This window comes from Bos indicus x Bos taurus, chromosome 10 (assembly GCF_003369695.1).
Source record: "Bos indicus x Bos taurus breed Angus x Brahman F1 hybrid chromosome 10, Bos_hybrid_MaternalHap_v2.0, whole genome shotgun sequence".
Classification (NCBI taxonomy): Eukaryota; Metazoa; Chordata; class Mammalia; order Artiodactyla; family Bovidae; genus Bos; species Bos indicus x Bos taurus.
In genome coordinates, this window is record NC_040085.1 from 41,231,566 (window position 1) to 41,247,676 (window position 16,111).

Genomic DNA, 16,111 nt, shown 5'->3' on the forward strand with positions numbered 1-16,111 from the left:
ATGCTACTGCAGTACCTGGAGGAAGTTCTGGCTGGAGATGATGAGAGCCAGCTGGGCGCTCAGGTCTTCTGCTTGAGCTTGGCTCCCTCTGACCCCCTGGACCAGCTGAGGAATGTGATCAGCCACCGCCTGCAGGAAGCAAGAAAGATGAAAACTGAGCACATCCAGGATGGTGAGTTACCAACACAGCGTGCGGGGGCAAATGCCCCAAGTGATAATGTTCTGTAGGTGTGCCTTCCCTCCTAGGGGGATGCCTGGTCCAGACCCTGCATTCACTCAGCAGCTGTAGCCAGCAGGGTCCCTGCCAACACTGAGTCCCAACACAGCACCTGTGGGAAGGCTCCTCCTGCACACACCCTACCCTGTGGTCCTCCAGGTCCCAACACACCCAGCACAAGACGATCCTCTATAACTTGGCCTGAAAACAATTTCACCAGTAGCAACTCATACCATCCTGACTCATGAGGATTGAAAACCCTAGAATTAAAGACGCTCTCCAATTTATAGGTAAAGTAGAGATTTATTCAGTCCCATGATCAGAAGAAAGTGAGAGAAATACTCAACTAACAGTATACTTCAGCATGTCGATTTCTGACTTTGTGGTTATACGTTCTGTCCATCAACTTTCATGTCACCATGGTTCCCCTTCCTCTGTTCTCATTTCTTAAATGGGGAAACCCACTGCCCAGCGTGGGGAAGGGAGTACAGCATCCTGTGGTGAGAGCACTTGAAAGAGACCATCTCCACCGTGCCAAGGAGATGACGGCCTTTCACTCAGAGTTCTCCCACACGTCCCTCTGCGCCCATGCCCCGTCTGACTAACCAGGCCCTCAGAGCTCATGGCACAGTGGCCAGCACTCTAAGGAAGGGCCCAAGAGCAGCCCACCCTGGTGACATGTTCTTTTCAGGAGTCCAATTAGGCAAAAATCTAAAAAAAAAAAAAAAAAAAATTCGAGGAGACTGTCCGTGGATCCTCTCCAGCAATCTGGTCCGCTTTCCTTTCTGCACAGCATCCTGATAAACAGCAATGCTCTCATCCCCTGACAGGGATACCCACAGGATGAGTATGTTCAGTTTCCTCATAAAATGCAGAGGTGAGGGGTTTCATACTATTTACCTGGACGCAAGAGGCATGTGCTCTCTGAGAAGGGAAATGCCATTTTGCTCTGCCTACTGGCGGCTGATGCCAGGCCCCGATAGGAAACCATCTCTCTCCATAGCAGGCACCTGGCTCTCAGAAAAACCCCCTTGACATGCACAGTTCCAAGGTCAGGGTCCTCCTGTATTGCTGAGGCTTTTCTACCAGAGAAAACTTGCTCCCTAATGAGGGGCTGGGCTCAGAGACCCGGGATTCGGGACTTAAAGGGTCCCGGGTGGTCTCCCTGCAGAAGTAAAGCCATTTCTAAAGTAGAGGCAACAACACCCCTCATGCATGCAGCATTTCAGAGGGGAGTTGAGAAAGGAGAGAGAGGGGTCATAAATCTAACATGTCCCTACACCCAGGTCCCACGGCGGACTGCAAACGCTTGTGGGAGACTTTAGTGAGAAACGGTGCCAAGATGTGGGCGACAGCTATGCAATGAGAGTGTGCATCTGGCACTGCTCAGGGCTCTCCCGGGAGTCAACCGTGGGCCTTCAGAGAAGGCGGCAGAGGCGTGCTGCACCCTCGGCGGCACTGTGGCTTCAGCATGGAATCAGGGCCTGGTCTCCGAAGATCCATCAGGTAACCAGAGTAAGCCCCGAGCACAGCAGCACTGAGACCAGGCAGGACGGATAAATCCAAGACTGAAGGTACATGCCACTGCTCAAAGGGAGGGAGGCACTTGGGAAATTCGATGCTTCATTACTGCTTCAGAGCCCGAAAATGGCCTCATCATCGATTGTCCTTGATTTGTGCTCACAAAAAGGAGAAAAGAATCCAGACAAAGGAAAGACAACGCTGGTAAAAACATTGTGCTTCCCTTCCAAGTACAGGCCATCCGCTTAATAGACAAAAGCCAGATGTGCGTATGTGTGTGTACACCTGAAACACGGGAGCCAGAACAAACTGGATTAGGGGCCTGGGTGATGGGTCTTAACTGAATTAGCCGGCACCACGTGCTCTAATGCTATCAGGGTGTCCTTCAGCAGACCTGGCTCTCCGGTGGCCAGAGCCTCACCTTGCAGCTCTGCACCAGCTGCTGCTGGGCCGCGGGGTTCTTGTTGGACACGGCTGCGTTCTGGGAGGCGGCGATGGTCTGTGTGGCTGCAGCCGCAGCCTGCTTGGCTGCAACCTGGGGGCGGGGGGGGGAGCGGGACAGAGAGAGGAGGTGAGCCAGGGTTCTCGTGTGCAAACACACACACACACACACACACTGATATACATCTCTCCACTAAAGGGGGGCACCGGACAGCTATAAGAAAGGGAGCGCCAGGCGCAGACTCCACCCTTTCAGCACCACTGAATCCTAACCTAGCTGAGTCCTGATGTCTTCCTTTGGTTTATGTTGCCTGGGACAAATGAAAAAGAGAGGCTGGCTTGAGTGTCCAAGTTCCGGTGTTCATTTTTCTTTCCACAAAAGACAAGGGACAAGTCCCAAGACCATATGGAACTGATAAGCAGCACCAAGCCTAAATGTTTTAGGAAAAAGGCCTCTCTCTCCCATGAGGCATGGGCTGCTTTCTGGGTCACGTGCCAGGCATAAACACTGGTGCTCCTGACTTGCCTGGGTTCAGAAAGGCCCAGGCCTTTCTGGGCCTGGCACACTTAATCATGTTGACTCTCCAGTCTCCTTCCGTGGACATGGAGGCCGGTTGTTTTCCAGAACCCAGAAAACTACACGTTGGGATTCCTCACCAGACAGGCAAGTTCTGGCCTCAAATTCCCCCCAAATTGTACCCTAAGAGTCTCCTGTGTACATTTGTGAGATTCATTTTCTAAAGAATTTGTACCTATTACTTTTTTCCCAAGAATAAATGAGCATTCTGAAAAATGACAAAAGTATTTATTAGTCCCTTTCATACCTCTTTATTCCCATCTCCAATCTTCAAAAGTGATTACTTTCTATTGGAAGTCCTAAAAGAACATTACCTCCAACAAAATATTTACATTTTAGCTACATTTTTACATTTTTCCCTGAACATGTATATCCCTTAATGCCAGGGGAAAACAAACAAACAAAAAAACCCCACAAAAATCCTGGTTCCTCCTGAAAGAAAATTTGAATTTTATTCAAGACTGTTAAACTTTGAAAAGATCTTGGCTTTGTGCAAACATGACCTGAAGCAGTTTTTCAAACTGTGTCAATGGATCTAAACCACGGGACGTAAACGAACAGTGGCCCCAAACCAGCTGTTCAAGTTGCTCATGGCATCTAATACATTAAACTGCATCATCCATATTGATTTAGCTTCCTTTGGATGGGCATTGCCTTATGAATTCGACTGTTCTTTCAATGGACTCTCTGCAAATCTAAACTCTAGCAAACCAGGCTCTTTACTCCTTACTGACCTCCAGTCGGTTGACGATTTTTTTCTTAATAGCATTCTGGGCCGCAGCATTGGTTGCTACCCGGAGACCTTCGGCAGCTTCTCTCAGCCTTTGCTGCTGGTCCTCGTTCTCAGGGTTGGCTGCAGCCCCCTGCCAAGGTGAAAGCAAAGATTTCAGGAGGTCCAGGGGGCAATGTGCCAAAGACACTGAATTTGTGCCTTCAATTTTATTTTTCCTAGGAGTACAAGATATCTCAGAATGCTCCGAGCAGTATCTTTGTGACAAAGATGTTTCCTCTCAATAAAAAAAAAAATCTACCAGGGGATGGGATGTTTCAACAATGCACAGCGAAACAGGAGAAATCCAATGGTAACACTTAAGGTGATAGCCTTCGTCATCCATATCAATTACCTTGTGGTCAGAAACCCACGGTTTAAAAGCTGTTAAGTCCCTCCTGCTCACATCTCTCGGGAAGAGCTATATTTTAATTAGAGTGACAGACACATATCCCTGCTGAAAGATTCTCCTGTCCTGCTGTACTGGCGAATGAGAATGGGCTAAGATTACAGTATCCCACAGGGGCCCAGGTTGCAGGGAGGAGGGAGAGGAATGCCATTCAAAGTTCTATGAGGCAATGTTGTTCAAGAAAGACCATATCTAGAAATTACATTTCTAGAGAGCCTGAGTTGGCAAATGTATTCAAGTAGAATTGGTACCCAATTGTACTAAAGTAACAAGAGAAATTGATGCTGCTATCCTGGCATGGAAAGGGGAGGGTTCCATGCACTGCCGATGGCCATGCTTCCCTCGTGTAAGCCCATGGCTCTTTTATCACGTTACTGGAGAAGTCCAAGTGGATTTTACTTAGATAAGTAGGGTTTTGAAGAACAGAAAGGCTAAAGACAATGTAGGGAGAAGATAATTTTACTGCATGATGAGTGAGTGTACAAGTCTTAGTCACTCAGTCACGTCTGATTCTTTGTGACCCCATGGACTGTAGCCTGCTAGGCTTCTCTGTCAATGGAATTCTCCAAGCAAGAATGCTGGAGTGGGTAGCCATTCTCTTCTCCAGGGGATCTTCCTGGCCCAGGAACTGAACCGTTGTCTCCCACATTGCAAGCAGATTCTTTACCATCTGAGCCACCAGAGAAGCCCCAAATCAACAAAAACATAAAGCTTATCCAGTCTTCTACCTCTACCAGCAATAAAAGCATCAATCAAGATTCTTTGCACAGGGCCTGGATGTTTTGTGACCAGCACTGGATGTAAATAGATGAACGAGTTTCTTTCCATGAACATTTTCAGGCTATAATAATTGCTTGCAAGGCAGAAAGAAACACACCAATTACTGAAAATCAATTTTTTGAACGTCTCCATTTCCCATATGGCCACCTAGCCAAGTTTACCAATTTGCAAAAATTGACTTCTCTGAACTGCGGTATTTATAAGAAGTCATAGAAATTCACACTGAGTGGAACAGATCTAACACCCATGGCAGAGTTGTACTGGCAATCTTCTTGGATGGAATCTCCCAATCTTTCAAATCTAAAACCACTTTCACTAGTCTTGATTTTGTGTTTCTAGCAACTAAAAAATTGTATCTTTGCACTTCACACGTGAAAGGACTGTTAGGGCTCCTTTTGCATTCTTCTGCTTTCATGAGAGTCATTTTTTCTGGTCACTGGGCATTTTTTATCAATGCCTCCTGTGGCACAGCAGCCTAAACTGCGTGTTCAAGCAGCAGGAAAGCACCATTTCTGTACTTTATACTGACGTGTGTGTCTGGATCCTTCCTTAGCAATGTCTTTGACGATGAACATATATTAGGTATGGGGTACTAATTTTGGCCTGCAATCTTAGTTACTGATTATCTATATTTTTTCTTCACATTAAATATATTCTTTGTAAGTCTAACTACCATATATTCTTTATCTTTCAACAAAATTAAGCAATTAAAATATTGCCATGATGACTTTTAACTAAAAGATTAAAATAACTTAGAAAAACACTCAACTTGTCCCATTTAATATAAATAATCCAAAATAACAAATACTTTGGTAAGTCGGTATATGCAGTGAATGGGTCTGGGGACCACCACCACACATCTAGAAAAAAATGTGCACGCTGGTCGGCTTAGTCCTGGTTACCGGATAATAGGCTTAACTTTTCTCTTAGTTCTAATTTTCTCATCTGTAAAATAAAGGACTAGACTTTTCACTCTGGAAGACAGCATGGCAACCCACTCCAGTATTCTTGTCTGGAGAATTCCATGGACAGAGGAGCCTGGCAGGCTACAATCCCTAGGGATGCAAAGAGTTGAACACGACTGAAGCAACTCAGCACATATGCAGACTTTTCATTAAAGTTCTTTCCAGCCTAGCAAGTAATTTTTGTGAACATGAGGGTTTGCTTCAAATGGCTTTGTTTAAACTTAGAAAGAAGGGAGAAAAAAGGAAAGAAAACTAGTAACAACCTTAAAAAAAAAAAAAAAAAAACAACTTACTATAATCCAAAGGTCTAATGTGTATTTTTGCTAAAAGGCATGGTTAGAAGCAGAGCTTCTTGGCAGAAAGAGGGATCAGAGCAGAAAAAGGAAGTTCAGACTCTGCCCCTCCTTGGGATTCTCTTCAGTCCCACACAGGATATATCTCCGAGGACTCTCAGCCCCTCAGGTAATATAATGATGAGTTAGACAAGGAGGAAGGTCTACTGGATATCACTGCATGTCACAGACATTGAAAGTGAATGAAATTCACATACTTGGTTGAGATACCCTACTGTTCTGTTAGAAGCCAAGGAGACAGGCTAAGCTGTGGGGGATGTATAATGAACCTGAAAATGCATAGAAATACATTCAACATGTTACCTTGGGGATATGAACTTGAAGCTGGTTTCTATTTTTTTAATCATATATATACATGAATTGTATAAGGTATAAAATTATATAAGGCAATTACATATAAAATCATATATAAGGTAATCTTTTGAATTTTGCCTGTATATATATATATATATATATATATATATATATATTCTTTTTCAGATTCTTTTCCCATATAGGTTATTATAAAATACTGAGTACAGAGTTCCCTGTGCTATACAGTTAGTTCTATCTTATATATAATAGTATGTATATATTAATCCCAAATTCCTAATTTATCTCTCCCCCACATCCCCTTTGGTAATCACAAGTTGGTCACTTATGCAAAATCTTGAAAGAAGTTTAGCTGAGAAGTCAAACGGAGGGTAAAGTGACATTAAGGCTACAGGAAGAAAACAGGTCAAAGTGAATTTACTGTTGAAAATCTCAACTTTAGTCACCATTTTCAATAACGTCAATGGCAATGCCTCAATGGAAAGAATACTTGCTAAGCAGGGACTCTGCTATCTATGGCTGAGTCAGCACCATTTTCCTAAAGAGTTTCATTCACGTGTTCCATGATTTCCCTGTGTCCCACTTGAAGAAGGTTAAGCATTACAAAGCCACGTAGATTTTAAATAAATAAAAACATATACTCTGTTAACTACTCTTTATCTTGAAGGTAACTTTCAGATTCTCACTTTCAATAACGTTCACTTTTCAAGTGAATAAATCCAATGTACTACCTTTGCAGCCTCCACCATGCGAGCTGTGGAGTCAGCCAAGAGTTTAGCTGCTGCCAGGAGCTTCTTGGAATTCTCCATGTCGATTTCAGCTTCCGCGTCTGACCTCATGGCGTTGACGAGGTCTGAGGTGGCCTGGGCCAGGACCCGGGCCTGGCGTACCATTTCACCTAGAGGGTGGGACAGAGGATGCAGTCTGTGCGTCTGCCTCTTAAAGCTCAGGGGAAACCTCAGGGGCCAGTACAGTCTCGTCTCTGTTCCTCTGGCAAAAAGGACAAAGAGAAATGAGCCTCCATGCTCCATTCCTAAGCAATGAAGCCAAGTCAGACCCAGAACCAAAAACATTCCCTATGGCTGCCAGGCCTGTCTACCCCAGAGGCATCCAAGTTCAGTCTCTAACTGTGCGGGATAGAGATGACATAAGTAACCTAAGAGGAACTTTTTATAAAGAGAAGGCAGGGAACAAGATTATGTGGATTTACTATATGCATTTATGCTTAGTAAATACTTATATAAAAAATACTATTTTCCACATGTCAAGAGTCTCTTACACCAAAGCCCCTATGATAAGCTCTTTGAGTAATGTGCATAGAAAAAAGTTATTTTTTAATTTTGAGCCTGCCTAACATCAGATGAGTGGTATCACATAACCCACTCTATTTGTGTCACTTGGCTCTAACTCATAGAAAGCACAGACCCCAGTTTCATGCTCAGATGCTGAGATCTGCTTTGGCCCAGTCTCCCTATCAATTATTTCTTTGCTCACCCTTTCCTTCCCAGCATTGGCTTTGATCTTGTTCTTAGGAACTGTGATTTTATTGAAATCTGTTTCAACTTCCTTTTGGAAGTGGGAGGGCTACCATCATAAACATTAAAAAATAAAACGATTCAAATATGAGCAATATCCTCCTTTGGGTCATTTGTGGAGAATCCTGAGGCACTATCAGCATGAAGGGGGAATGGGAAATTTCATGAAAATCATAATGTGCTCGATTCAAGGTACCCTGGATTAGCTCCTGGGACAAGGAAGGGACATTAGTGAAAAACTGGTGAAATCTGAATAATGTCTGTAGTTTAAAGAACTGTAATGTACCAATGCTCATCTCCCAGTCCTGACCAATGTCCTGTAGGCTGGGGGAGATGTTAAAAACAGAGGAAACAGGGAATAGTAAAGGAAAAGTCTATTACTCCAGCAACTTTTCTATAGATATAAAAAAATCCCACAATATGAAGTTTATTTAAATGAAAGAACCAAAAGAACCCACTTCTTAAATCACTTAAGAAAGATGGAGAAAAGCACAAGGTAGTTTTCTTAAAAAAAAAAAAAAAAAACTCGACTGCTCTGTGCTGATGAATAAGTAGGAAAATAGACATCTTTCAAACTACTGGTGGGGTTGCAAACTGTGGAACCTTTCTGGAGAGAAATTTCAGACATATTTAAAATTAAAAATGTACATACTTATTGACCCAGAAACTCAAATGATGGGAACCTGTCCTATCTATACTCCCCAAAGTAAACAGAGATATTTTTACAAGAATCATTACTACATTAACTTTATAAAACAAACAAAAATTTGGAAATTACCATTAGAAAACAACTGGTTAAGTAAATTATGATGTATTCTTGAATAGAATACTATGCTCCCATTAGAAAGAATACTATAGGTCAACAGGCAGAAACATTCTAATATATTCAGTGAAAAATGCTGCAAAAGAGTATATGTCATAGAACTCCATTAATATGGAAAAAAAGAGGATGTTATACACACATACACCTATATCTAGGTAGGAAGACTGAACATTTCTGAACAGGTAAAACGGAAATTGGTAAGTGGTCATTTCCAGAGATTTAGATGGGATAGTGATGGGCTGGGTCTGCTGCTGCTGCTGCTGCTAAGTTGCTTCAGTCGTGTCTGACTCTGTGCAACCCCATAGACGGCAGCCCACCAGGCTCCCCCGTCCCTGGGATTCTCCAGGCAAGAACACTGGAGTGGGTTGCCATTTCCTTCTCCAATGCATGAAAGTGAAAAGTGAAAGTGAAGTCGCTCAGTCATGTCTGACTCTTCGCGACCCCATGGACTGCAGCCTACCAGGCTCCTCCGTCCATGGGATTTTCCAGGCAAGAGTACTGGAGTGGGCTGCCATTTCCTTCTCCAGGGCTGGGTCTGGGGAGACTTAATTTTTAACTAATAGGCTGAAAAGGTTATATATATATATATGTGTGTGTGTGTGTGTGTGTGTGTGTGTGTGTGTGTGTGTGTGTATAGTGATGTTTGACATCTTAGGAAAACTTTTCTGGTTGGAAAGAAACTGCCCCTCACAAAGCTAGCAAATAGTCAGAGACAGTAAAAGGTCTAGCCAAGAGTATGGTGGCAAACTAACCAATCCAGAGCTATCCTCTATCTGGCCCCTACAGCTAGGAGGCAATATTTCTCTGCCTTCATCACCCCAGAGCCATGGATGAGGCAACTTGGGATCATACCTATAAGGGAAGAGCCAGCTGAAATTATTTAGACTAGTCAAACCTAGGTTGTTCATCTTGCTCCATCTTGCTTTTTCTATGGAAATCCCAATAAAGGCAGTGTCCTGAGCTCTCTCCTCAATCCTGTCTCTTGCCATCTGGTCAGAACCTGATGCTTCCCTTGTGACCCTGTGTGACAGGCAAAGACGCCCTGACTGGGACCTCTGAGTATAATAAACGTCCAAGCCTCATTCTTGCCTCTTCCTGTGGCGACACCAACTTTACCATAGCCAACATGGACATTCTAGGAACAAAAGGGATATACTGTGTACCTAAATTATATATATACATATAAAACTCTAGATGACATTAAGTCTCTCGGTGTTGCTTAGATGGGCAGATTAGAAGCCTTCTATCTTTCCCAGCTTCAGAAGAAGGCTATGACTGAGAGTGATTAGCATTAGCCCTTTTACCAGGTGTCCAGGAAACCATCATCTGACTTGCTCACAGTCAGTGCCATCAGGGAACCCCACACCGCCTGGCCCACCCACAGCCCCAGCCCAGCCCCTCACCAGCATCGCCCATGGAGCTGAAGATGCTCTCGGTAACACACATGATGGTGTCGGTGGCCTGGTCGTAGCGACCGATGGGCTCGCCTCGGCTGGCGAACTGGCGTACGTGCTGCAGGAGGTCGTGGAGGGCCTGGCTGACCACGCTGGCAGCCGCGCTGACCTGCTTCAGCAGCTCAGTGTCGTCGGTGGCCGCCTGGCAGGCACGGACACAGTTTTCTACTGAGCGATCCACAAGCTTCCCTGCTTCGATCAGCTGCTCCTGGCACACGGGGGAGCTGATGGTGGGGCTCACGACCTGAAGCGAGACGGGAGTGGGTCTTGGGCGCCGCATCACAACTCTAGTCTCCAGTGCCCACTAGCACTTCTGCCATGTCCTTCCCTGCCCTGGGCCTCAGTTCCTTACTTAGAGGACCAGCAATCAAACTGAACCGTCACTGGAGGTTTCTCATACTCGACCATTTCACTTTGTGATTTTTGGATGCCCACTAACTTTCACCTCCTTTACTGCTCTATTACTGTGGATACTACTGACTACTTCTGTAGAGAGAAATTTCTGATATTTACCATTCACACCTCTTCCTCTTGGGAACCTCTGAACTGAGTCTTCCAAGCTGAGATAAAGACTATGTCAAAGAATTATAATTTTTTTCCAGACATATTTCCTGGAAGTCTGCTTCACGGTTTAGAGAGTAGAGTGGGTTGCTTCAGCATCTGTGAAACTCGGCTGGTGAACAAGGAAAGCAGGAGGAGGGAGACCATCAATGATGCCTCCAATTGATGCTGCAAACCCTCTCCTAGGACTGAAAATGCCAGGGGGAACCAGATTACAGATCCGTGCGTGTGTGCTCGGTTGCTCAGTTGTGTCCGACTCTGTGATTCTATGGCCTGGGATCCACCAGGCTCCTCTGTCCATCCATGGCATTTCCCAGGCAAGAAAACTGGAGTGGGTTGCCCTTCCCTTCTCCAGGGGATCTTCCTGACCCGGGGATTGAATCCATGTCTCCTGCACTGGCAGGAGGATTCTTTACTGCTGAGCCATGAGGGAAGCTCTTACATCTGTACAGTATGTTGTATTGTCAGGTGGAGAAACTAACACCTACCATCTTGTGATGCATTATCTCAGCAAAGATACACATGGTTGAGTGGAAAGGGTATCTGAAGTTAGACCAGCCTGAGTTGCAAGCCTAGTCCAGGCACTTATGATTTCTGTGGCTGTAATCACTCAGTAACATCTAAGGGCCTCAGTCTCCTCTTCAGTAAAGCGGGGGTGATGGTGCTTCATGAGGTTCTGTGTTACACAGAGTGTGTGCATCCTAATGACAACCATGAACTACATCATTATCCCTCATTCTGATACTGTGCAGTGCAGAAAGGGCTCCCACTATGTAGGTTATTACTGAACCCATGTATAATGCTATAACGGCATAATCCAAGAGCTCTTTGTGCACAGGGGTAAATAAGACATGCTGAGAAGTCCGAAGGGGAGACACAGCAATTTACACGCAGAAATGGCAATTAGATATGGAAAAGTACCACTGCTTCAGGACTTGAGCAAGGAAAAAATTATTAAAGTGGAATTGGACAGCTTATGCTAAAATACTACCATTTCACCTAAAAGACACCTGAAGCAAGCTCTGAATCTCAGACAATTTTAACAAGCTCTGCCCCTGTTTCCTCTCACAGACTGGAGGCGGATAAGAGCACGTGACACTCTGAAGAAAGGGCTGGGGTGCCCACCAGCTTACCTTGGCGCACGCCACTAGCTGGGAGGTAGAGAGGGCACACTGGGTGGCCGCAGCGATCACCCTGTTCTGCAGGACCGTGTCCTCAGCCACTTGGGCAACATTCTTTGCCTTTAGTACCAACATGGCAGCAGCATTGGCAACAGCTTTAGCCAAACTCATTAAAACGTCCTAAGGAAGGGGAAACAGAAAATAGTTATTTATATTTTCCCAGTCATCCATCAGAGCTGGAAAATAAAGCACTTAAATATTTTATGAAAATTCCATTCGACCTTTTTCCTTCAGTACTTTAGAATAACACTTTTTCCACTTATTTTACTGAAATGTCAAGTTAGTCTGAAAGCTAATTAAGGAAGGAGACTTAATCCTAATACTACAGTCTCCTATACTATAAGTAGCATAGGTTTCAATATAAAATAGGTTAATTTGAAGGAAGGGCTTTTTTTTTTTTTTTTTTTAGGGCTTTTGTTTTAACCATTGATTCACATTTGTGCATTTAAACAACACTCAGAATCTTGACAACACCTCCTGAGTATGTGGTAGATCCAGCTGAAAATATACACTGAGTAGTAGGAAGGATGAAATTCATGGCCCGCCATGTCATCATGCTCCACTGTGACTTGAAAATTTATCTTTTGGATCTCTACTTTGCACAAGGATCCAAGCTGTTATCAGTTCAGCCACATCTTGGCCTCCAGAGGGCAACGTTGAACATGCATGGCTAGGACCTCCAGCTCAATAGCTCATGAATTCTCTGAACATAAGTTATCCTCAGTGTTCTGTAGCCTTCTAGATGGAGATAAATTATTATGAAAAGTGGAAAGGGAGCCTATATAAATAAACCAGTCTCAAGAAGACCTCACCAATGATGCAAAGCACTCTGAGCCTTTAAAGATCAGTTTATGTTGCAGGTCAACATAAAGGCTTCCTGCCTGCAGGCTGGAGAATCCTTTGACTCCCCCATCAGGTCTGTCATCATTCTGTGACCTGAAGAATCACCACTGCTACATTTAATGCACTTCTTGGCTTTTAATATTGAAGGTCATTTATTTTGTTTGGAAATGCCTTCCCAAACATATAGGCCAATTTTATTTTCAACCAGCATGTCAAGGCTTTCTCCCAGAGGAAATGTGGTCAGAAGTCTTTATTAATTCATCAGATAATGAAAAGCACTTTTGATTCTGAATGCAAAAGGCACCCACAGAGTCTTTACAACAAGATATTTTATGAGAAGATATACTGGAAAGAGTGTTCTGCCTGTACAATTTTATACAGAGCAAAGACTATATGTTTATTGTTGCTGCCACTCTTTGCGACCCTATGAACTGTAGCTTGCCAGGCTCCTCTGTCCATGGGATTTCCCAGGCAAGAATATTGGAGTGCGTTGCCATTTCCTTCTCCAAGGGATCTTCCTGACCCAGGGATTGAACCCATGTCTCCCACATGGCAGGAGGGTGCTTTACCACGGAGCCACTTGGAAAGCCCAAGACCATATATGTTATCCAGGCAAATCAGAAACCCATGCATCCACCAAGTAAGGAGATTTTAAAATGGACAATAACAAAGCAGTCAGAAAAGGGCAGTTTGATCCAGTCTTTCTTAGGTTTCTGGTGTTTACTCGATGTCCAAGGAGAAGTCATAGCCTGTGCTGCCAAGAGGTGAAGAGGCCTTTGGGATCCGACTGGCACTCATCTGCCACAGAACTTCTAGAAATTGATCCCAACACAGCCTGCAAAGCTATGGTTCTTGGCCCTCTATCTCAATGCTTAGTGAAAGCAAAATTTGAAAGTCACAAATTATTATCAAGATTTTTAAAAGCAGTCTTCCAAAATGTGTCAAAGTATTCCTTCCCTTGAAAGGAATCCATCTTCTCACCCAGAGACCAAGATTTGGTCATGGTTTTGTTAGACTGATTTAAAAATCCTGATTCTCCTACTAATTTTGTCCACCCCCCCGCTCACAAAAAATACAGTTAGAAAAAGAACATGATCCTGTGGCTATAGTTGCTGACAAGGCCCTTGTCAAACTTTTCAACAAGACCACTATTATGCAGCTCATGTAGAATAAACCTTTGTTAACTCTGGGAACATGCAGTACACTGAAAACTCAAGAAAAAGCTCCAAGATAGGATCTCAAGAACTGGAAAACCAAGAGAGTAAGAAATCCAATGTCAGTAAGCCAGGGGTTACCCACAACTGGAGGAGACTGTAGGATGACCTTACTGCACTGGTGTTTACCTAGAGACCTTACAGAAACAGGAAACATTCAAGCCAGGTCTTTCCTGTTAAGAAAACCACCATGGGACACTATCCTGAACTTGAACCTGCTTCTCTAGCCCATCTGAATAGAAGCAGACATTGGAGGCAGAGTTTATATTTACACGTGATGGAAACAGTTTGTCAAAGAATAAAAGGGGAAAAATCTATTTAAAAAAAAACAACCAAGAACCCACATGGATATATGAGATGCTTTAAGAAAGAGCTGTGACTTCCCTCTCAACTATTCCCAGACATTAGAAAATAAGTTGACTGCTTCAGGATAATTAAGCCTAGTAAACCAACGGATGAATCTCATATTTAACCAATTTCTAAGTAGGTACCTACTTACAAAGAACTACTTGCTCTAATACAAAATCCATAGGACAACACATGTGTTTGGGGATCTAATCAAGGGGAAGGAAGGATGAGGACATAATTAGCTTGGCTTTAGCAGGTTGTATTTATGTGGTCTACAGTTAGTTCTGTTTACAGTTATTACTGGCCACGCTAGCACAGAAATGGCTTCCAGGAATACCCCTACCACCCATTCTGTGTCTCAGCCTCCCTGATCACATGAATGTTCATGCACTGAATGTTCAAGCCTTAATGCAGGATCTGAACGAGTCCTGTGTCCCCAGCACCCCAGGAATGTGGAAAGTAGAGGAGAAGGGGCATGTTTAATGTATCCACAACATACACGATCATATCTTAGAGTAACTAACGCATCTCGAGGTGATGAAATCCAGTAGTTCTAGATGAAATAGCAAGCAAAATTGCCCCCCTTGAGGCAAGTGGAATGCTAATAGAAAGCTGGATGATTTTATTCTAAACTCTACAGAAATTCCAAACACTGAACCTGCCATAGGATTTAGAAAAGGGTACCTTCCTGAAAACCTGGACTGCAGCAGTTTAATGAGAACGTATTTGTATGTTACTTGTAAAATTAAGACTTAGGAGGAGTAGGAAGAGGAATGAAAGGCATCTGCCCATAAGTATGTGAGAAGAGGAGTTCATCTGGCCTGAAGATCCCCAGCAGGAGGCCTCCCCACCCCATTTGCGGGGGCTGGGAATGGAGGCAGACAAGTTGAGATCTTGTCTGAGCTGGCAGTGCATCCAGCCAGCTGCAGACAGTGGCTACAGCTGGTCCCCAGAGGATATGTCTTTGGTATTGAAAAAAAGGGGGGGTGGGTGACAAAAGGGACTTCTCTGCCACACTTGTGGTTCTGAATATGACACAGACACATTCAAAGCTCTCAACACAATGGAATGCTTGTGCTATGTGGGAGCAGAGTGTATGGGAGTGCGTGTGTTTTCACTATTACATGTGGACTCAAGAATGATGCAATTCAAAACTGCCCCAAATAGATAAAACAAGACTGGCCATGAGTGGATAATTGTAGAGTTGGGTGGTTGATATAAGGATGGTTGTGACATTATTCCTTCCATGTTTGTGTTTAAAGAAAGGGCAGCATGCTGACTAGTGAGAACAGCTAAGCAGATGTTTCAATGTGGTGATGTATGGTGTAAGTGAATTGAGTTTTTCAATTAAAATTTTTTTTCGTTAACACATAAAAGATTACATTCTAAGATAATCCACCTTCACCCTTCTCTTGTCAGTTCAAGGAAGACTCCGTTTTTCATTACCTTCTCCCTGCTTGGGTCTAAGACCATCACTTAGGGTCCAAGATTATGGACTGCAAATATCTTACCTGGAATCGCTCGTCGGTCTCATTCTCTCCGATCTGCCGCAGAAGATCCCCGCTGGCTTGTCCTATGCTTCCAGCGGCGGTCAAAACTGTCTGTCGAGGCTACAAACACAGAGCACATCTTAGTGGGAAAGAGAATGCACTGCCTCCCCAGCAGCATCAGACAGGGCAGCGCAGGAAGAGGAGTCCTACAGGCTGGCTTCCTCCTGCAGCCCAATAAACTCTGGAACTGTCTGCCAGACAGGAGACATACATGTGCTTGTGGAATCTGTGCAAGGAACTACCATTGCTCAAAACCAG

The 16,111-nt window shown here is 44.1% G+C and overlaps 1 protein-coding gene across 11 annotated transcripts in view; it reads right to left on the minus strand.

The window, feature by feature from the left end:
- Window positions 1-16,111, minus strand: part of TLN2 (talin 2) — a 496,539-nt gene that overhangs the window by 137,513 nt on the left and 342,915 nt on the right. For all 11 annotated transcript variants that reach the window (XM_027553835.1, XM_027553837.1, XM_027553839.1 and 8 more), the window contains 7 exons: window positions 15,815-15,913; window positions 11,851-12,018; window positions 10,106-10,400; window positions 7,076-7,242; window positions 3,491-3,619; window positions 2,160-2,273; window positions 16-129 (listed from right to left, as the gene is read on the minus strand). In XM_027553835.1, coding sequence (XP_027409636.1) covers window positions 16-129; window positions 2,160-2,273; window positions 3,491-3,619; window positions 7,076-7,242; window positions 10,106-10,400; window positions 11,851-12,018; window positions 15,815-15,913 — 1,086 coding nt within the window. The remainder of the gene's footprint in view (window positions 1-15; window positions 130-2,159; window positions 2,274-3,490; window positions 3,620-7,075; window positions 7,243-10,105; window positions 10,401-11,850; window positions 12,019-15,814; window positions 15,914-16,111) is intronic.